Genomic DNA, 23,691 nt, shown 5'->3' with positions numbered 1-23,691 from the left:
GACAATGGAGAAGGTAAGGGGGACATTTTGGTCACGAAGAATGGTAAAAAACTAACACAAAACAATTTTAATATTTTTAATTATACAGATTTACAGATAAAAATGAACATTTTTCATTGTTTACTAAAGGCTTTCAATTTGTTCGTACCAGGCCATTTAATAAGGTTAGGACCTTGGTAGTCCTTAAGTTATTTATGAGGAAATTAAATCTCAAAGTGTTTTTTTAAAGGGAAAAGTAGGGATGAATACAACTTGTGAAGGCCAACCACCTTTAATCCCCCCCTTAACCCTGTCTTGAGAGTATTTGAAGAAATAGTGAAGTAGGATATTAGAAAAATTAACAATTTTAAAGAAATGGGGAGAAATTTAAATCAGAAGGAAGAAGCTTTGAGTGAGGAACTAGTTCAAAATAAATGTAGAATTATGAAACCCGACAAGGGGTTTGGGGTGGTGCTTATGTACATGATTGACTACAAAACCAAGATGTTTGAGATCTTAAATGATGAAGAGAAATATAGTGTTACATCTAAAACTGAGATATATGTTTCATGTGCTAAAATCCAGTATTATCTCGAAGGCCACTTGTTACAGGGAACAATTGACAAGAAACTGTTTTAATTTTTATATGTGGAAAAAACACGTTTTCCGGTAATATTTGTGATACCCAAAACGCATAAGGGAACAGAAAATCTGAGTTTTAGGCCCATTGTGGCAGGGGCTGGATATATTACAGAACCACTGGCCAGTTTTGTAGATTATCATCTCAAAAGGTTTTTGGGCTCATTAAAGAACATTACCAAAGACTCATGAGACTTTTTGAGGAATATGGTGACAAATATAGTAATACAGTAGTCATGGTCACTGTGGACGTTGTCAAATTATTTCCCAGAATTCCACGTGGGTTAGGTCTTGAGTGGTTTCAGGAGGTTTTGACTGAAGTGAGATATTTGGATGCTAACACTATAAATTTAATTGTTGAGTTCCTGGAAACTACCTTGAGGAACAATTATATGTTTTTCAATGGTGAGTATTACAAGCAAGAAAATGGTCTTGCTATTGGGGTGGCATGTGTCCGCCATATGCTAACTTAGTGTTATATTGTTAGGAGAAAAAATACATCTTGGAAGCTATGTGGTCTAGGTACATTACCTATTACACCAGATTCCTTGATGATATCTGTGTTCTCTGGGATGGACCTATGGAAGAACTGACTATGTTCTTGACTTATATTAATGACACTACTTCGTTTTTGAGATTTACACATACAATTTCCCTTCAGGAAATTAACTATTTGGACATTAGATTATATAAAGACTTAACAAACAACTGCTTCCAGTCCACTATTTTTAGGAAACACATTTTCCAGTTCATACCTTCATTTTGAGAGTAGTCATCCTTTCTGTCAAAAACCTTGTGTGCCTTGTGGATTTTACCTACACTGTGAATTATTGTGCTTGTGTTTTTGGATTTTACCATCTACTGTGGAATTTTCTTTGAGTTTTGTGACTTTTTTATTCTTCTGGTGCTGTGCTGAGTCGAACGGACAGCACAGGCAATAACAATTGGCTTTGGAAGCTGTGGTGTCCATCTTCTAAAGCTAATTATCCCATTGGGATTCCTTTTTTTTTGCTCTAACCGGTGTCAGAAAAAGTTAACAATTGTGTCGCCTGTGGAAAGCAAATACCGTACCGAGACTTTCATTCTTACTGCGTGACTTGCTTAGGCCCAGACCACAATGTCCCCCGCTGTCGCTTTTGTGCTTTGTTCAATGCCAGAACTATACATCATTGGGCCCTTATTGTAGCTAGATATTTTCGCTCTTCAGTCCTCGAATTCTGATATGGCTTCGGTAAGCCATCTGACAGCAGGTGATCTGAAAAAATGTAAGGATAAAGACAGAGACAGACTGCACAGGCCCAAAACTACCGATGACTCTTCTGTTAAGCTAGTCAACAGTTCTCCGATCCTCAGTGAGGCGCTTTCGCAGCCCCTGGAACCCGCTTCTGTGGATTCGCAGGCTGCTACCAAGACCCTTTCGGAGTCCGGTATGCCGCGAGACTCTTCATCGAGTAAGGATCCTGTGGATGTCTCTAGCTTGGATGGGTCTGGAGCCACTGAGCAGGCACCGGCTTCTGAAGAAGTATTTGCACTTGCACTTCTAATTCTTGACACAGACTGACGACTTTTTTCACGACTACTGTTCTTTCAAAAACAACTGAGTTTCTAAGGCACAGGGTACGAACCACACCCAAGAAACCGATGACCCAATCTCAGGCACCTGTTTCATTGGCTCGATCTCAAATGCTTAAAATGGCGGAAGACCTTTTAATGCTGATCAGGGGAAGCCAGGCTACCCCTTCCAAAAGAAAAAGAGATTTGTCCCATGTAGTTTTATCTGAACAGGAGACCAGTGACTCTGAGGCATCTGAATATGAAGACATGCAACCCCTCTCTGCTTATGAGGATTCTGATGCAGAGGAATCCATTCCTTCAGCCTCTTCACCTGAGGACTCTTCCTTTGGGGAAACCCTAAGTACTTTAAGGGAGCATTTCCAATGAGAATGTCAAGATTACCCTCAGTCTAAAAAGAGACTCAGGGAATTCTTAGATCTTTCACAGCACAGACATCTGGCCATTCCCCCTGTCCTGGATGTTAAGGGTGATGTTTTCATGGAATCTAGTTTGACTCCAGACACCCTCCCTCATGCTCCCAGGAAACCCAACAGGTATTATAGAGTCCCTGACTCTCACAAATTTCGTGTTAAAAATCCTACTACTGACCCTGAGGTATTTTCTCAATCCTACTACTGACCCTGAGGTATTTTCTAAAGCAACTTATGCTAAGAATCCCACCCCGTCAGATAGGGATTCCCGAGCATTAGACAGATGGGGTAGAAATGTGTACTCCTCTGCTACTTTTGCTATTAGAGCACTAAAGTATCAGTTCCATATGCTAAAATTTGAGCAACATACCATGGAACTCCTCAAACAAAAGATGATATATTTTCCTGCTTGTGCAGAAAGTAAAGAGTTACAAGAGTTAATGCATTCTGCAAGTCAAGTAACTAAGCACACCTTACAATGTGGTTTTGACACCCTAGAAGCATCTTGCAGGGCAGCAGTCACTGGTTCTGTCTTTAAGAAGGCATGCTTGGCTTAAGGAGCAGCCCTTGCCAGACCATATTAAATCCAAATTATTGGACGCACCCTTGCAAAAAGTCAACTTATTTGGCACCAAGGCAGAGGAGGTCTTAAAAAAGATGGAAAAGAAAGCTAAATCTATGCAGACAGATAAGGTCTTCCTGCAGGTCCAGCCACCCAGGTTCGGTAGGCATTGCTCCTCCAAGCACTGGTCCTTTCCTGTCCCCTCCAAGTCAGCTCTGCCCAGACCCCGGAGAAGCAGACCCCCCCCCCCCCTCCCAGACAGCAGCCCCAGGGAATGCAGAGATCTAACCATTGGAGTTCATTCTCTTCAAAACCAGGGAGTGCTGAGACACCCCGTCATGGTAAGAACTCACAATGACTCTCCACATGTCTTCAAGAATGCAACTGCAGTCATAACATGTGGGTTGTCCTGCCTCAGGCAGCCCTCGGTCAGCCGGATTCCAAAGTCTGGGTCCGACGTCGGCTGATGTCGCATTTCTCTTCGACGTCAGAGCGGCTGGAGTACATAAGCATCAGCCGACACCATTTTCTTCAGTCTTTCTTGCCGCGCTGTGCCCGAAGCAGAAGCAGTTCGCAAGTGCCGGTCGGTCAGCTCCTGTATTCTACGATACCGAAGTCATCAAAAAGCTAAGTACCCCGTTGGGGACCTTTTCTTGCCTCAGCCGATGTCAGAAATTACTGAAAAAGTTAACAATTGTCTTTCTTGTGGTAAACAAATACCTCATAAGGATTTCCACTCTTACTGCCTCCCTTGCCTGGGCCCAGACCACGACGTCTCGGCCTGTGTAGCCTGTGCTCGCTTCAACAAGCACACTCTCAGGCGCCGGGCGGAGTTTGCTGAAGATTTTTTCGGCGATAATTTTGCTTACACCATGCCGTCGGATCTTCTGACATCGCAAACTCCCAAAAAGCGAAAGGACCGGGACCGACATCCTCGGCCCGCGTCTACCACTGACTCCACGCCAAAACCTAGCCCGAGTGCTCCGGTTCCCTCTGAGACGGTCTCTCCACCGCTCTGAACCGAAGACACCGCATTACCGACGACTCCGATTCCAGACATTACTCCGACGCCTGTTATAGATTTTCCTCCGGATACCGAAACCGAGGAAATGCCCGAGACCATTGCTGTAGACAAGGTCACTCCTGCACGTGGAGCTGCCAGGCCTCCTATGGCCATGTCCATTAAGGCCTACACTAGGGCCAAGGCAGCCAGCAAAACAAAGCATATGACTTCTAAATCCTTACCTCAGCCGACTCCGGAGACACAAATTATGTCCATGGCTGCTGATTTAATTTCCATGATTAGAGGTTCACAGGCCCATCCTGAGAGAGCATCCCAGCCTCCTCCTGATAAAAGGCCCCGGGTTGAACCCTCTGACCCTACTCCCTCAGATGAAGATTCTGAGGGCTCTGTCCACTCTGATAGTCAGGAAGAGCTCTTCCAGACCTATGAGGACTCGGATGCAGACGATTCCATCCCATCGGCCTCCCCTCCTGAGGATATTTCCTTTGGGGAAGTTCTGCACACCATGAGGGAACATTTCAAGTGGCAAGGTCAGGAATACTCCGATTCTAGGAAACGTCTGAGGACTTTCCTTAAGAAGACTCAGCACAGGCCCTTAGCTATTCCTCCTGTACTTGATGTTCTGGATGATTTGTATTCTGACTCTAGTTCTACCCCTGATTCTCTTCCTCCTGCTCCAGCCAAGCCAGACAGGTATTACAGGGTCCCAGAAACTCATTCCCATTTATTCAGGGCCCATACTGCTGATTTGGAAACTATTTCACAGGGGCCTAAAGGAGTTTCAGCCTCCACCTCAAAAAATCCTTTGCCCTCCAACAGGGAAGCGAGGTCATTAGAGAGATGGGGTAAAAAGGTTTACACATCCACTACCTTATCTATGAGAGCTTTAAATTGCCTTTTTCATATGTTGCAATATCAGGATTATCTTTTAGAAGATTTACAAAAAAACATTAGCTTCTCCTGATCCTTTAGACAGGAAGACTTTACAGGAAGCTGTACATAACACTCAGCAAGTTAGCAATCACTTCCTGCAGTGTGGATATGATGCACTGGAAGCTTCATGTAGGGCAGCTATGACAGGGGCAGTGATTCGTAGACATGCTTGGTTAAAAGATCAACCTCTACCAGATCATGTAAAAGCAAAACTTCTGGATGCACCTTTGGAAAAGAACAAGCTTTTTGGTGCAAATGCTAAGGATGTGTTAAAGACCATCGAAGAAAAAGCAAAATCAGTTCAGACTGTGAAAGATTTCCTCCAGGTTCAACCCCCCAGATTCAGTAGGAATTGGCCTTCAAAAAACTGGTCCTTTCCTAATCCAGAAAAGTTTCAAAGGGGTAAGAACAGACGTGGCCGAGGAAGAGGCCAATACAGAGGTCCCTACAGGGGACGACAATGGCAGCCAGGAAACCAAAGAAGTGACGCAGGGGTTTCACCTGCCCAACAACCACAAACTCAATGACTTTCCTCTACTACCGCCTACCAGGGAACAACTAGAAGCTCCCTTGGGCGGGAAATTATCTCTGTTTGCAGAAAACTGGCACAGACTGACAAAGGACAAATGGATTTTGGACATTATAGACCGAGGGTACAGGTTTCATTTCCATACCTTACCAAGAAAACAAGGCATGCCAAACCTATCACAAAATCAGAGGGCAGAGGCTATCAAGCAAATCACTCTGCTGACTCGAATGAAAGCAATAGAAAGAGTTCCACAACAAGAATAAGACCAGGGGTTTTACTCAAGACTGTTCCTTGTTCCAAGAAAAGAATCTCAATGGAGACCAATACTGGACTTGTCCGCATTAAACACCTTTCTCATAGTACCAAAGTTCAAAATGCTGACTCTACAGCAACTCCTTCCCATGCTGGGCAAGGAGTCGTGGCTGATTACTCTGGACCTCAAGGAGGCATACCTGCATGTCCCTATCAGACACAGCTGCAGAAGATACCTCAGATTTCTTGCAGGGCCAGAGCATTATCAATTCTCAGCATTGCCATTTGGCTTATCTACTGCGCCCAGAGTATTTACAAAATGCCTGGCTTCAGTAATTGCTCATTGCAGGCTCCAGGGTATACAAATTTACCCGCACCTGGACGACTGCCTCATACAAGCGGACGACAAATTGATGTTGACAAAAAACCTGGATTATGTCATACGATTACTTCAAGCTCTGGGATACACAGTCAACTTTCAAAAGTCAAGACTGCAGCCATCCCAGCAAATAATCTTCTTAGGAGCCAAACTAGACACAGCCTCTCAGATGGCTTACCTGACAGAAGACAAGCAAGAGAAGTTAACTCATTACTTCAAAGGTTTAGCAAAACTCACCCAGATGACCGTAAGGAAATTCCTACAGGCCCTGGGTTACATGGCATCCTGCATTCTACTGGTTCCATTAGCAAAACTCCACATGAGAAAGCTTCAATGGTACCTAAAAAGCATTTGGTCTCAACACAGCAACAACTTGGAGACAATTATACCACTCATTCCATGCCTACAAAAGGAATTCCTATGGTGGGCCTCGGTAAGCCAGGAAAACACAGGTATGTCATTCAAAAAACCACAGATAACGCAGACCATGACTACAGACGCCTCAGACCTTGGATGGGGGGCGCACATGGAAGGCAGGTGTATACAAGGACAATGGTCTCCAAAGGAAACACATCTGCATATAAACCAAAAGGAAATGCTGGCAGTAATGCATGCCATCGAGGCTTTTCAACGCCAACTCCAGCAAGGCCATTTAATGATATGGACAGACAACACCACTGTGATGTGGTACATAAACAAGCAGGGGGGCACCCACTCTTACCCCCTTTGCAGACTGACAATGCAGCTTTGGGAGAAATCACTGAGCCTAAACATCCAGTTACAATCCCAGTTTGTTCCAGGAAAAGACAATGTGTTGGCGGACAGCCTAAGCAGGAATTTCACAGATCCACACGAGTGGAGGTTACATCGAAGGCCTTCAGACAACTCACTTCGACATGGGGCAAGCCAGAAGTGGACCTATTTGCCTCTCACCTCAACCATCTTCTACCGAAATTTTGCACAAGGACATACCATTCAAAAGCTTGGAAAATAGATGCCCTCTCATTCAACTGGAACTCCCTAGCAATCTATGCATTTCCACCTCTGCCACTGATGACCTCAGTATTACTAAAGATCAAGGCAGAGAAGCCCAAGGGAATCATAATAGCTCCAGATTGGCCAAGACAACACTGGTACCCACTACTACGGAGCATATGTCACACCAGGAGGTGGGCCCTCCCTCAGTGGCCTCTACTTTTGACTCGGCACAATTTCGAAACACTGCATCCAAACCTTCAGACTCTGCAGCTAACAGCCTGGGAGATCCCATAAATAAATTCAACTTACCTCCCTCCAAGGAAGTTCAGCGGATACTAACAGAGGCTCGAAGACCGTCCACCAGAAAGGTCTACTTAGCAAAGTGGAAAAGATTCAGCAATTGGAATACCAGCAAAGGGCATGATGCTTCATTACTGAACATCCCACTTATCTTGGAATATTTGGCAGATATGTTACAGAGTGGCCTCTCATATTCTTCAATAAAAATACATGCATCTGCTATTTCAGCTAGATACAACACTGATCCTCCTGTTTTTTTCACCCCTTACTAAGACAATTCCTCAGGGAATCAAGAACATTAAGCCACCAAGAAAGGCCCCAGTGCCAGCCTGGGACCTCAATTTTGTCTTAGAAAAACTGACTCTACCTCCTTTTGAGCCAGCAGCTTCAGTTGACTTGCAATTTCTCTCATGGAAAACAGCCTTCCTGTTGGCAATTACCTCAGCAAGAAGGGTTTCGGAACTACAGGCCCTAATGGCAATACCACCCTTTATTATTTTCCACAGAGACAGGGTTTCATTGGGACCAACCCTACCTTTATGCCAAAGGTGGTATCTAGGGTTTCTCTAAATCAAGCCATTCATCTGCCTGCCTTCTTCCCCAATCCTGAGAATAAGGGGGAAAGGCTTTTACATACCTTGGACATTCATAGACAACTTCGATACTACCTGGACAGAACCAAGGCCAGTAGGAAGACTGAACAGCTTTTTGTAGCTTACGCCCCTGCAGTCCAAGGAAAAGCAATTTCAAAACAGACTATTTCTAAATGGATTGGACATTGCATCAGATTCTGTTATTCCTTTCATGGAAAGACTGTTCCAGCCTATGTCAGATCACATTCCACCAGAGCTACAGCCACCTCTACAGCATTTTTAAGAGGGGTGCCTACAAAGGACATTCTAGAAGCTGCTACATGGAGCTCCGTGCATACATTCTCAAAACACTACAATCTCCCCCTATAGTCCAGATCCAGAGCAGGCTTTGCTTCGGCAGTCCAGCAGGGTTTGATTGCCACACCATCTCTTTCCTAGAGCATACCTCCTCCCCCAGCTAAGCTATGGTATTCTACCCACATGTTATGACTGCAGTTGCATTCTTGAAGGACATAGTACAGTTTTGTACCTACCATAAATGTAGATGTCCGAGACATGCAACTGCAGTCGGGTTTTCCCTCCCTCCATACCCCTCTATGCTTAGGGTCCACTCCTATCCCCCTCACTCTTAGCTGGGGATATCTGTTATGGTGTATTTGTTTTATTGCTCATGTATTTGTTTGGAATCCTGTTTTTGTCTTCCAATTTGATTACAGCCTTCCTTGGAGGGCACCTGGCATCTGGGGCATGAAACACTGAAGAAAATGGCGTCGGCTGATACTTATATACTCCAGCCACTCTGACGTCGGAGAGAAATGCGACATCAGCCGACGTCGGACCCAGACTTTGGAATCCGGCCGACCAAGGGCTGCCTGAGGCAGGACAACCCACATGTTATGACTGCAGTTGCATGTCTCTCGGACATCTACATTTATGGTAGGTACAAAACTGTACTTTCCACCCCCTCCCTCTGCCCACCTGCACTTGCCCCTAGAAGGAAAATACTCTATCCATGCAAGCACCTGGGCCACCATTACCAACGACCGCTGGGTCCTCAACATAGTGTCCCAGGGATACAGATTTTATTTCCACACTCTACCAACCCCAAAAGGGCTCTCAGATCTTCACCCAAACCAGTGGGCAGAGACCAAACAGCAAGTCCATTTGCTGCTCTCTATGAGGGCAATAGGGCACATTCCTACAGAACAGGTAGGCCAAGGTTTGTACTCCAGACTCTTCCTGGTACCCAGAAAAGAGGGCACCTGGCGCCCCATCCTCAGTCTGTCCATTCTAAACACCTTTCTAGTGATACCAAAATGCAGAATGCTCACTCTCCAGCAACTACTATTTATGCTCTCCAAGAATGCTTGGTCAGCCACCCTAGACCTAAAAGAGGCCTACCTACTCATCCCAATTAGGGAATCATGCAGGAAATATTTACATTTCAGGGCAGAATCACTGCACTTTCAATTCTTTGCGCTTCCCTTTGCCTTAGCCACTGTTCCCAGAGTTTACACAAAATGTCTGGCTCCCGCCATTGCTTTTTGCAGGCAAAGAAATATTCAAATTTACCCATACTTAGGCGACTGCCTAATTCAGGCAAACAGTCAGGAAAAGCTGCTCAAGTGCCTGGCCTTTGTAAAGGACCTACTGGCCTCCCTAGGGTATACAGTCAACGGAAAGAAATCCAAACTAGTACCCACCCAAAAAATTATATTCCTGGGAGCAAGCCTAAACCCAGCATCTCAGATGGCATTCCTTACACCAGAAAAGCAAACCTACCTGACAGACTATTTCTCTCAACTAGCAACCAGACTCCAGTTATCCGGAAGGAAAATCCTGCAAGCTCTGGGGTTCATGGCTTATTGCATTCTACTCATTCCATATGCTAGACTGAATATGAGGAAACTACAATGGTACCTAAGAAACCTTTGATGTCAACACTCTCAAGACCTGGAAACTCTTATACTAGTGATACCTTGTTTAAGGAAAGATTTTCTTTGGTGGGCAGCAGCATGCTTCCACAGCAAGGGACTACCCTTTTCACAACCCCACGCCGCCAAGCCCTCACCACCGAAGCATTAGACTATGCCTGGGGTGCACACCTGAACGGCAGCCCACATCAAATACATCTACACGTCAACCTTTCAGACCCCTCCTCTTCCCGGGGGCTCTACTGATCAAAACAGAAACTGCCACTGTGATGTGGTATATCAACAAGCAGGGAGGGACTAACTCGTACCCTCTCTGAAGGCCCACCATGACCCTTTGGCACATGGCCTCATCCATGCAACTACACCTGTTAGCACAATTCCTGCCAGGCTCTCTAAACTCTCTGGCAGACAACTTAAGCAGAAATCTTCTGGACCCACACAAGTGGCAGTTAGACCCAAGAACCTTCACCCTTGTAACCCAGAAATAGGGCACCCCGAAGGTCGACCTCTTTGCTTCCCACTCCAGCCATCAGCTCAGCAAGTTCTGCACCAGGGAGCCTCACTGCAAGGCCTGGAAAGTGGATGCTCTATCCTTCCAGTGGGTCAACCTCTCGGTCTATGCATTTCCCCCACTACCGCTCATTACAAGGGTACTGCTCAAAATAAGGGAGGAAAGACCAAGGGCAATCCTGATTGCCCCAGATTGGCCACTCCAGCACTGGTACCCACTGCTGTGCAGCCTGTCACCTCTGCCACCATGGCATCTCCCTCAGATCCCAACACTCCTGACCCAAGGGGAAGGGGAATTCATGCATCCCCAGTTAAAGACCCTCACTCTGGCAGCCTGGCTTATTCCCTGACCACTGCACAAGCTGCCAATCTCAGCAAACAGGTTCTAGATGTTATACGTGAGGCCAGACACCCTAGCACTAGAAAGTCCTATGCTGACAAATGGAAAAGGTTTTGCACCTGGATCCAGGCTAAGGGAGCCGGGACGGCACAGCCCTCCCTACCTCTCATCCTGGATTACCTTGCTGACCTATTACACAGGGGTCTATCCTTTTCTTCTATTAAAATTAATGCCTCAGCTATCTCTGCTCATTTCAGCACAGAGCCACCTCTTTTCTCACACCCTCTCATCAAACAGTTGCTAAGAGGGGCTAACAACTTGAGGCCACCCAGAAGATTACCTACCCCAGCTTGGGACCTAAACTTTGTGTTAGAAAAGCTCATCCTGCCCCCCTTTGAACCAGCAGCTTCAGCAGAATTAAAGTTTCTCTCATGGAAGACAGCCTTGCTTCTGGCCATCACTACAGCAAGAAGACTATCCGAGCTACAAGCACTAATGGCTGTAGAGCCCTTCATCACTTTCCATGCTGACAGGGTCTCCATCAGGACTAACCCATCCTTCATGCCAAAAGTGGTGTCCAGTGTGGCTCTCAACCAATCCATTCATTTGCCCACTTTTTTCCCTAACCCACAAAACAAGAGGAAAAAGGATACTGCACTCTCTAGAATAGATGTACACAGACAGCTCCAATTCTATCTAGATAGGACTAAATCATTTAGAAAGACTGATCAATAGTTAGTCAGCTTTGCTGCAGGAGCAGAGGGCAAAGCCATATCTAAACAAACCATTTCCAAGTGGATAGCACACTGCATCAATTTCTGCTACAAGCAACATGGGAAACCTCCCCCTAAGGGGGTCAGGACATGTTCTACCAGAGCAACCTCCACCTCTGCAGCTTTCCTCAGAGGGGTCCCCACCAGGGGCATCCTGGAGGCTGCAACATGGACATCAGTTCATATCTTCACCAAGCATTACCACCTGCCTATCTTCTCCAAATCCAGGGCAGGCTTTGCCACCGTAGTCTTGCAGGGCTTCCTAGCCAGCAGCCCCCAGTCTTCTTAATTGTCTCCACCCTTTTCTGCAGCTTTGGGAATCAACCCAAATGTGATGACTGCAACAGTGGAACATGAAGAACATAGTACAGTTGTGTACACTTACCATAAATGTAGATGTTCGAGTGTATTCACTGTTGCAGTCCTGGTTTCCCTCTCTCCATCTCCCTTGTCTGTCTCTCTTTCTCTACCTCTCTCTCTCTCTCTCTCTCTCTCCTTACAAGGAATTTTTGGTATTTACTTTCTACTGCTGGTGTTCTTCCACCATAACCTTGCTCCCTCTTGAGGGCTCCAGACAGGGCAAGAAAAACTGATGTAATGGTGTCGGCTGCCTTATTTTATACTACTGACAACCTGACGTCAGTCCTGGAGTGACGACAACTGAAATACTAAGCCTCTGGTATTCGGGCCGACTGAGGGCTACCCTGGCAGGGATAACCCCAATGTGATGACTGCAACAGTGAATACACTCGAACATCTACATGTATGGTAAGTGTACACAACTGTACTGTAGTGCTGCATTGGGTGATGTGAGCTACAGAGACATTATGCTTTAGACATTGTGTGATCCCTGTTGGGCCAAGTGATACTTACTGTCTTATTGTATACACCTGTGGTGTAGCATGTATACTTACCTGGTAAATATCCCTACACTACGTAGGCCTAGGTGAATAGCAGCCATGGCCCACTCGTGTGCTCTTTGTATACATTATGGGTTTACTGGGATCCATGCAGAAAGCATTTTTGTTATGTTATCTGCGTTCCATAGTAACTGGCAATTAATGGAATGGAAATTGTTCCTGTTCATGGCTGCTATTTTCTTTCTCTCCAGAAACACTATTAGCAGCCTGCAACACTGTGGAATGCTTGCAGAATATCTAATAATTCTTGAGAAGGTCTGTGTGAGCTTGATGTTTTCGTATGCAGCAACCTGCAAATGAGGACTGTATCTAGTATATGTATTTGCCATATGTATCACCTGTACACTTCTAGAATGTCCCTGTGGTTATGGTATGGAATGCTACTTCAACTATGGCAAATACTAAGAGGGACAACCCACTGCTTGATGTGAGGTCCATTCAGCACAGACATCATATGGTGCCCATCAACGTTTTCTCCACATTATCAAGAAATAGTTTATTGGTCAGCCTGATGTATTACTTGGAATTGCCAGAACTTTCATGGCCTAAATATGCAGTGTTGCAGCCACATTATTGGCTAGATTCAACAACGTCTACACCAAGTGTACACTAAATCTACAAGATATGGATTCAGTAAAATTATAACATTTTTTTGTTCTTTTCTAGTCAGAAAGATTACATTAAGTGTAGATGTAGTCTACGCTTTGTGGTAACCTTCATGGACCCCTGTCAATATTTAAAGCTTGCAAGACTATCAGTAGGAAAACTAAAATTAAGAGGAAGAAGGTGTGTGTTATGCCTGTGTTGTCTGTTCACTCAGAACAGTGTACACTTAGTGTCAGCTTTATTGAATCTGGCCCTGTGTCTTGTCTGCCTTTATCAACATGTATGAAATTTTTGCTGCTGTATCATATCCCTGCATTTGTATAGGGCAATATTTAATCAGCTTTCTGAGTACAGCACTGTGCTGATCATTAACAGATGCGGATTGCTAGATTGTTTAAGAGCCAAGAAATATGGCATGTTGGTGAGCTACCTTGCATATCTCTATGTCTCATTACTTTACAGATATTTGTAACTACATTCGGCTAATTTGCATATGGCTTCCTAACTGAATTTTATGAATCATGTATTTGTTATTTGATAGTAATATGGCATCTGATGTTGTCCTTCTCATTCTGCTTCACTGAAGGGGTTACAGATCCGATCCTCAAGTCTGACTCGGCTGCCTCCCACAGACTTCAGCTTCCAGGCTTGAGCTCCTCCCTTACCCATAACCCTCTGCCTCTAGCCCAACCTCCTCAGATCTCGTTTACTGCCAGTGTATCCAGACATGATTACCAGCGCTCGAGCTGTTAAGTCTAGTTTTTTTGATATGTTCTCTCTTTTTTTGTGAGTTAAACTAAGTGTACTAATATTTTTTTAACTTTCTCCCTTCTCATTTTAGTTTATCAGGTGCATTAGGGCTCTTTTTATCTGTCCTTAGTCTCCTCCTTTCTCTTTGAGCTTTGACCCTTCTTTTTCTTCTTGTAGATATATTATTTTTACTAGTAAATAGTTAATTCTCTCTCTCTCCTGTACTATGGATAAGTCTGCAGGATTTATAATATGCACCAAGTGTAAGAGAAAAATTCTACATTTGGATGCACACAGTAGGTGCAGTTATTGTTTAGGGCCGGCTCAACTGGATTCCCCTTGCAGCATCTGTGAGGGGTTCAAGCCAAGAGCCATTCAGGAAAGGAAGAATAAGCTGATTTTGAAGGGCCTTATGTCCGTTCCTCTTTCTTCTTCTTCAGCAGAGGGTTAAACCCCCCCCCCCCCCTTCAAGGATTTGCTTGACTGAGACCAAGAAAAGGCATCATAAAGAGTCCAGAGCATCTTTGTAACCTACTGCCAAGGCTCTGAAGGTTTCGGATCCAAGGACATCGGTGCTGAGGCCCATGTTGGCTTCAGCAGATCTAGTTGATTTAACGACTCCAAGTGAGCCTTTGACATCTTCTAAGTCTCCAGATTCTAAGTTCCTGGATCTAAGCAGTCTTCCACCCCTTCAGATTCATAGATCTCTGGATCTGCAGTCCTCTTCTAGGCCTCCAGGGAGATCTGTTACTTCAGTTTCTCCAACAGTACCTTCGAAGATTTTGCTGACCCCCAGGCTCTCTCTTCCATCTTCAGTGGCTTCCTCCAGATCCTAGTCTAGAAGAAACTAAAGCCTGCAATGCACTTGCTGTTCATAGAAACAATCCAGTATGAGCAAATAAAAACAGCCAAGTTACTTCCAAAAAGTTTATTTTAAAACCACCGAGGAAGGATTAATCCAAAAGCTTTGTGGTTTGCAATTGTGGACTTAACTTGGCCGTTTTTATTTGCTCATATTGTATTGTTCCTCCAGATCCTCTCAGAGCCTGTATGACGACGTGGACAAAATGGTCAGATCAGTCATCAAGGCCCAGATTCAGATCAGGGTACTTCATCTACTTCCTATCGTAGATCCAAACCAGTTCCATTTACTTCCTTTTTCCTTCTCTAATCTGTGTTTCCTTCTCCAATCCATGTTTGGTTTCGGAACCCCAGGGCAGTAGTCTTCCGAGGGATTTGGGGTCAGATCAGAGGGCTCTTGCTTCCTTGACCATGACCGTTACTTGACTGCCTCTGCTCTGAGATCTTCAGATCAGAGAGCATCCCGCATCCAGGATATTGCAGCCAGATCCAAGGAGAGGTTTTAGCTCCAGTGTTTTTTGGATCTGCCCCCCCCCCCCCTGGCCCTTGACAGTGCAGGTCCAGTTCTGTCTGGGTGTCTAGGTTCTTGTGGAATTCATCCATCTTACTAGTGAGCTTTGGCTTCTAGGGAATTCAGTGGTGTCTCCCCAGGACCTTCCAGGTTATAGAAAAAGCCTTCTCTGTTAGCAGAATGCCGGATCCTTTGACTGCTGCTCCTCCCCATGGGCTTACATTGGATTGGGGCCTTGGATCTACTGTTTCTGTCCAGGGTCAGCATGCCTCAAAGGACCTCCAGTCCGTTCTACTGGAGGTGGCCCCCTTCTTCTTCTGACTCCTCTCCTGAATATCCCACTGACGAGATCCCACGGAAGAGGACATGCAAAAGATTACAGTGAGGGAGAGGGATCTCCCAAATCACCACTGGACGATGTCCCTTTTGCAGAGATCTTGAAGTTAAAAGGTGGCTGGTCTTCCAGAAACCCCTCTTCAGAGGAATCCATATTCCTGGAGGCCTTCGGGGCTGGACCATCTACATCTTAGGTAGTCCCCCCAGTGGACGCTTTTATAGACCTTGTTGCCCATCAGGTCTGGAAGGAGCTGGACACAATAAAACCAGTACCTAAGCGACCAGATAAAATTCTTTCTCCCCTGGTGGACCATACTTTCTGGAGTAAGGGCATCCCAGTTGATGCTATGGTGGGGCAGTCGCTACCAAGAAAGAGCTCGCCCAGCAGAGCACAACTGTCCATCCACTAAACAGGGAGTCCAGAGTGATGGACAGTTTTGGGAAGCGAGCTTATGCCTCAGCAACGTTTTTGCTGAGGGCACTCAATTACCTAGCACATTTTATTTGCCTTCTGAGGGACTTGGATAAAGAACTCTTTGAATCCTTTGAGGAGTGCATGCCTATGGAGGAGTTTGATAAGATCTCTCTTACCTCCATAGCAAATTCTTCATTGAGGCTTGTTTCCCACGCAGCGGAAGGATCTTCAAGGGTGGCCAGTACCAGCATTGAGATACATCGACATGCTTACATGAGGCTTTGTGATTTTGCAGAGCCCTTTAAGGCATCTTTTGTCATTGTCCCCTTTCATGGTTCTTCACTGTTTGGACCATCAGTTAAGGATACCCTGACCCACAGCGAGCAAGAAGGTAATACCTTGTCTGCCATGGGGATTAAGTTTTCCACCCCTCAACAAACCTACTCAAGGAATCAAGGAGGGGCTAAGAAAACTTGGTTCCATAAGTCGCAAGGTTCCTTTTGGAGAGTACTCCTCCAGAGCCAGAGGAGGAGGCTATAATGGGAGATGCCGCCCAAGAGGCAGAGGGGGCCTGCAAAGCCAGGGCTTCAGAGAACCTTTTTCCAACAAGCCCTTTCAGTGCTGCTGAAGTGCTGCCTTGACTGTCTGACTCTGGAGGCAGTTCGGGGTGTTCTTCTCTGCACTCAAACACCTGGGCCCAGATAACAAATGCTTGGGTCCAAGGCATTATATCCAGAGGCTGCTGTGTTCCTTTTTCTCTGCCCCTTCAAAGATTCAAAAGAAACTCCCTGATGTTCCACCCAGCCAGAGGAAGTTGGCAGTTACCAAAATCATCAAACTGCTGTGAAAGAGAGTCATCCAAGAGATCCCAACTGAACAGTGAGGGTCTGGAACTTATTCTCGTTTCTTTTTGGTGCCAAAGAAAACGGGGGACCTACATCCCATTTTGGACCTAAGCAGTGTTGACCTGTATGTGAAGAAAGTCAAGTTCTGGATGGTAACAGTTCAGTCCATCCTCCCATTGCTAAGGAAGGACAATTGGATATGCTCTGTGGATTTCAAGGACACATACTATCACATAAAAATAGACAGGTGCTTCTGCCTGGGAGCCAATCACTTCCAATTCAGAGCCCTGCCCTTTGGTCTCATCAAAACTCCCTGGGTGTTTACCAAATGTAAGGCAGTGGTTGCAGCTCATCTCCGGCTGCAAGAGTTTCAGGTGTTCCCCTTACTTAGACGATTGGCTTCTAACTGCCCCCACTCAATGTCGCCTTTCTTGGGCCAGAGGTTATCTTTAGCAGTTGTCCCAGTTCCTAGGCATTACCTTAAACTTGGACAAGTCACAGCCACTGCTGGTTCTGACCTTGGAGTTTATTGGAGTCCAACTGAATGCCATTACCCAAATAGCTGCTTTGCCACAGCATCGCAATGATACATTGAAACTTCAAGTTCAAGCCATTCTGAATCTTCCATGTCCTCCTGCCAGGTTGATCCTATGAGCTCTGGGGTCTGTGGCAGCTGCTTTACTCTTGGTTCCTCTAGCCAGGTACTATATGTGCATTCTTCTGTGGACAGTATCTGTTCAGTGGTTAGTTCTGCATCAGCCCCTATCGGTTCCTATCAGATTGACAAACATTTGCAGGTCCCATCTGCAATGGTGGATTCAGGCAGATCTGACAAGCAGCAGAACCTTTCACTCCCCCCCCCCCCCTTCAGCCACTGTGACCACAGATGCTTCCCATGTGGGGGGGGGGGGCATTTCCAGGGGAAACTGGTCCAAAGGAAATGGACTCGGATAGATACCAGTTTGCATATCAACGTCCTAGAGAAGAGAGATTTCCTCTTATCATTGCAAGCCTTTCAGGAGGCTCTCCCGCCAGGGACAATTGGTATTCACACAGACAACATGTCAAGAGTGTGGTACATCAGCAAGCAAAGAGAAATCCGTTCATACCCTCTCTGCAGAGATGCCATGAGAGTCTGGGAATGGGCGATCTCTTCAAACTGCTTTCTACTTGCAATACATGTACCAAGGAAATCCAGTGTGTTAGCAGACAGGCTCAGCAGATTTATACAGATGCCCCATGAGTGGTCCCTCAATCAGTCAATAACAAATGAGATATTCTACCTTTGGGGTCTTCCCAGCTGTAACCTCTTTGCATCTCCTTGCAACAGCAAATGCAGCAGTTGCTTTGCTCTGATCCCTCCTTCAGGGAGTTCCCCAAGAGATGCTTTGCTCAACAGTTGGCCTCCCGCTCTCCTTTATTCTTACCCTCCTCTTCCTCTGATCCTGAAATTTCTCCAGGAAAGCCAAATAGTTGAAGAGCATGGTGATCCTCATTGCCCCTTTTTGGCCTCATCAGGTATGGTTCTTCTTTCTTTGGTCTCACCTCAAATATCCTCCGTGAATACTGGAACCCAAACCGGAACTGTTTTTTGCAGCCAAAACTAGGACTCCATCCCAGACTCAAGTTAACCGCATAGTTTCTCCTGTTCCCATGATTGCTAGAAGGTCCAGGTTCTTTTCTCCAGTCAAAGCTATCATTTTGACTTCTCAGAAAGCATGTACTGAAAAGGTGTATAAGAGTAAATGGAAAAGATTTTCTATTTGGGCCGCCAATAATCATGTTGACCATTTTTCAGCTCCTGTTCCTTCGATTCTGTCCTTTCTGGAATCTTTATATAAGCAAGGTTCTAGTTTTGCGACCATTAAGCTCCAGTTGGCAGCCATATCCAATTTCTATTCAGGATTACATTGGGATGTGATGCTTCAGCCAGGTTATGTAAAGCCTTTATGAAAGGTATTTTTCTTCTTACACATCCAAAGACCCAACTCCTCCATGAGATTTGACTGTCTTTCTACAAGCTTTGACCCAAAGCCCATTTGAATCTGCTAATGATTGTGATTTGAAGTATTTATCCTGGAAGTCCGTTTTATTTGTTGCCATTACTTCAGTGAAAAGGGTCTCCAAATTACAAGCTCTTTCATCCAAACTTCCCTACATAATTTTTCACAAAGATAGGGTTTCCCTCTGTACTAATCCTTCATTCTTGCCAAAGGTCGCCACTTCAGCTAATATAAACCAATGCATTCAGTTGCCAGAGTTTTTCCTAACTATTCCAGCAAAGGAGAATACCTGCTACATTCTTTAGATGTTCACAGACAGCTACATTTCTACCTCCATAGGACGAAACAGTTCAGAAAATCAGAGCAGTTTTGTCTCATTTTCACCTAATCGTAAAGGTCAAGCAGTATCAAAAGTGACAATAGCAAAGTGGATTACTAGTTGCATTTCTTTTATTTATGAGAAGAATGGTTTGAACTTGCCTGGTCCTCCAAAAGTGCATTCAGCAAGATCCATTGCTGCATCAGTGGCTTTTTCGTCTAGAATTCCCATTGATGACATTCATGCTGCAGCCACCTGGTCTAAGTCTCATACCTTCGTGACCCATTATAAGTTAGATATGGTGTCCAGGAGCAGAACATCCTTTGGTTCCTTGGTGCTTTGGCATAGCCTTCCTTGAGGTCACCCAAGAAATCATGTGGCTGGGGACTCTGAATTATTGGTGAAGTAAAATGAGGAGGACAACATCAGATGTATTAGTTATGTACTTAAGCCATAACTTGGTATTTGTTTTGTCCTTTTGTCATTCTGCTTCACCTTCCCCCCCAACCATCCCCTCTGAAATGCTTTGGTTCTAGAGGATCTGGAAAAGCCTTTGTTGGAACTTATGTTCCAGGTTGAGCTCTTGGTTCCTTTTTTCTCTGTCCTGTTTATAGGAGTATCAAACTCGATCTGAGGAGGTTGGGCTAGGGGTGGAGGATTATGGGTACGGCAGGAGCTCGAGCTTGGAAGCTGACATCTGTGGGAGGTGGCCCAGTCGGAGTCGAGGATCGGCTCTGTAACCCCATCAGTGAAGCAGAATGAGAAGAGGACAACACTGATACCAAGCTATAGGTTCATAGGTTGGTGCTAGGCTATTGGCCCTAGTGCCTATACAAGCCTAGCCATAACAATTCCCTGGATATTTCTTCCCACAATATTTACTTCCCTGGGCCCCTGTCTAGCAGGTTGACTGACGTGATCCCTGAGCTGAATTTCCTATGGTAAGTACATAATTAATAATTTATTTGCAGTTATTTTAATGTACAGGAAACCCAGGGTATGATGTTAAAGGGTGAAGCGTCTGTTATTTTGCTATTTTGCACTATCTAATATAGAAAAGGATGTGTACTTCATAAATCAGTTGTCTTTTTTTCCAGCAGGTGTTATGCACATAATTGTGATAAATAACTATTTAGATATAGACACCAAAGAGTAACATTCTGCTCTCTTTATCTGTAGTGTATGTTTGATGTCTACTGTTAGTCATTGCCCTAATATTTCTTTTTGGTTTTAACTTGACAGAGTGACAAAAGGGAAGATGTTGGAGGTCCATTATGTTTATCATGTGTGGAACAGCGTATTGGCCCCATGACGTATTTAGGAACATCTCCTGAAACTGTAAAGACAATGCCTTACACAGAAGAAAATGTGGTGCTTCCAATGAACATGTTGATGCTGCATGCATTGTTTTAACAGCATACATAAAACTCAGATTTCTGGAACTGGCAACATTTTTTTGTAATGTCTATGAAAAGAAGACTTTAATTTTTTAAGACTAAATGCACAAACAGCTGTTTAGAACATCATACCCAGCTTTTCCTCATGTGATATGTGACTGGCAAGATGTATTTTCTAAACATATTGAGTGGAAGAAAGAGGTAATTTTTAACCTGGAAGTGTGCCTCTTTAGGCTATCTAATTTAGAGTGGAGTCATGCTTTTATATTTTACAACCAAAGTTTAATATGTTTTTAAAGCACTTATTGTAGATCATGCAGTAAGACTGTAACTGTAATATTAAGTCACTGCTGTGGAGTAGGGAGATGAAGCCATGACTACAGTCCAGCCAACCTGGGTTCAGTTAACAGCTTGGGCATCTTGGGATGCTAATAAGAGTATGGCTGTGCTCATTTGGAGGAGGCATGTTCTGAGACACATCTTTGTGGTACTGTAGTCTGCAGGATTCCAGCTGTCATGTGCATATATGGCCAAAAAACCAAAGGGCCCATTGGACACCATCCTTGAATTATGACGAGTGTAAAAGGGAGAGCAGGCAAAAGTAAACTACTCCGCTGGCAGCAGAATGATGCTATTCCAGGATGGCTTGATTTCTTAACTGGCCCCATCGATAATCAGAGTATGTCCAAAGGAGTTGAGAAGAAGTGGATCAGTGACCAAGGAGAGGCACTGGGGTCTGGTGATGCTCAGCTGTATGGGAGGAAAAAAATAAAGTGGTTATAGGAAAAAAAGAATGCAACTTCATACTGATGCTGTTGACTGTCAAATCAGTGTTTTTACAGTAATTAATTATATTTAATAATTATTACATTAGAGGTACCTATCTGTAAATGTGAAATACACTTTTGATGATGAACATGTTAAGTGCTAAAATAATTATTTACAAAGATGTTGGTAATGGTTGCTCATGAAACCAGTTTATTAAAGTACTGTTTAATGGAGATGAGTCACAAGCTTTCATGTTGTGTATTACTCAAGGTTACACAAATTATTTGAATTTATTGTAGTTACAATGTGCCTTCTTTCCTACTGTTATTGTAAACTGTAAGACTTAAAATATTTTCACATCTACCTTATGTCAGTTTTACAAATAACCATTATTTTTACTAATCAGTTTTTTGTGCTAGTCAGGACATTAATTTGAACAGCCATGGCATTTCATTGTCTCATGCCTCTCAACCTGTAAAAGCAATGTCTTTCGGCTTTTGCTGGTTAGGGGTCACCACAGCAGATCACCGGTCCACAGATTGATTGGCAGTGGGGTTTTTGTGCTGTGGAGTTGCCAGCCTGGCACCCAACCTTCACTGAAGGCACACACTCACACACACACACACACACACACACACACACACACACACACACACACACACACACACACACACACACACACACACACCTACCTCCATGTCTTTAAAACTCACTTGACCACAGGGAGGACATGCACACTCCACACAGAAGGTGCTCCAGCTGAGAATCGAACCGGAGAACCTCTTGCTGTGAGGCAACTGTGGTTCACTATCAGTTATGCAATTGCACCTTGTACGAGTTTTCAAATTAATGAACGAAATGAGCAAAAACATCTTTTGTACATTCTCCACACTTCCGCAAGTTGAACTATTCCTCAAAACAAGACGAAGAATGTTTTTGCAGGGGGGCTTGCCCCCCCCTGCACCCCCCCATGAGGACAATTATTCCATACTCATCATCCCACTGACAGAGTTCTCATTGACCATTTCACTATCATGAAGTAAATGAGCAATTCAAGATGTATGCAGATGTTTTTGTATGGGAGCTGGACCCCTTGCACTTCATGAGTGAGGGCTGTGACTCCTGTATCTTTGAAACCTATAAATGCTACTTCCAAAGTCACTTCACCTCCAATAAGCAGGAAATATCCTTGCCCTTTTCTATGACGTGATGCAGCCTTAGAGGTATTATACAGATCAGAAGTGTTGGAACACAGCTCCCTCATCAGGGATCCCCCCAAAAGCAAGAAAAAGATTGTAATACTGGAAGTTATGTGAGTATCCCTTGATGTGGTCCATGGGAATCTCATCAGCAGACTGCTGAATATGAGATAATTGTATCCAGTAGCTTCAGACAGGTTTGTTTTCTGAAGAAAAATAAAGAAAGTAACAGAAAATGTTTTTGATAAGTAGAGGCATACTTAACGATGTTCATTTAGAAGAAACTTTGACTTGCAGAAGTGTGCAATATGAAAGCTTCCCATTTAATTCTGCAATAAATTGTATTTTAGCACAGGTTCAGTTCATAAGCCACCTTTCTCCAAAAATCTGAAACTTTGATGCACATTGTTCTAATTTATGTGGTGAGGTAGTAGAGAAAGTCTACTGCAAGTGATCATCTCCAGCTCCCCTCCAGTGGTAGTGATTAAAGTAATTGTGTGTGTGTGTGTGTGTGTGTGTGTGTGTGTGTGTGTGTGTGTGTGTGTGTGTGTGTGTGTGTGTGTGTGTGTGAGAGTGTATTGGGACTCTGTGTATGTGTGTGTGTATACACACATACACACACACATCACATATATATAATCACACATATTACATCTTGAAGAACCACCCGTAACACAAAAAATCTAAACTCAGTCAACTTCCAAGCAGAACTTAGAGCTTGCAATTGGACCCCCCCTAAAATACTTACCACTTGAGGAAGCTGTCTCATACTTTAATAACAAATTCTTACTAATCCTTGAGCACCATGCCCTTTCTCGTATAATCAGAATTAGGAACAAACCAGCTCCCTGGCTCACTAAAGAGACAAGGCAAAAAATGCGACTTTGAAATAAAAGCTGGACCAAATGGAGGCATACAAAGAATCCAACTGATCACCTAAACTTTAGACAGCTTAGAAACGCCACTAAGAAATCTATATTCCTTGAAAAAAAAAAACTATTACCTACGGTTCCAACAAACCCATCATCAAAATCCACAACAATTCTGGTCA

At 44.4% G+C, this 23,691-nt stretch overlaps 1 protein-coding gene across 2 annotated transcripts in view; it reads left to right on the top strand.

Annotated features, from left to right (window-relative positions):
- Window positions 1-21,679, top strand: part of FBH1 (F-box DNA helicase 1) — a 1,264,666-nt gene extending 1,242,987 nt beyond the window's left edge. For both annotated transcript variants that reach the window (XM_044088820.1, XM_044088821.1), the window contains one exon: window positions 20,519-21,679. In XM_044088820.1, the coding sequence (XP_043944755.1) occupies window positions 20,519-20,689 (171 nt within the window). In that variant the 3' untranslated portion in view covers window positions 20,690-21,679. The remainder of the gene's footprint in view (window positions 1-20,518) is intronic.
- The last annotated feature ends 2,012 nt before the right edge of the window (window positions 21,680-23,691 follow it).

This window comes from Protopterus annectens, chromosome 11.part0 (assembly GCF_019279795.1).
Source record: "Protopterus annectens isolate FY-2018-M chromosome 11.part0, PAN1.0, whole genome shotgun sequence".
NCBI classification, from domain to species: Eukaryota; Metazoa; Chordata; order Ceratodontiformes; family Protopteridae; genus Protopterus; species Protopterus annectens.
Note: the sequence above shows the minus strand (reverse complement) of the source record. Positions and strands in the feature narration are given on the sequence as shown.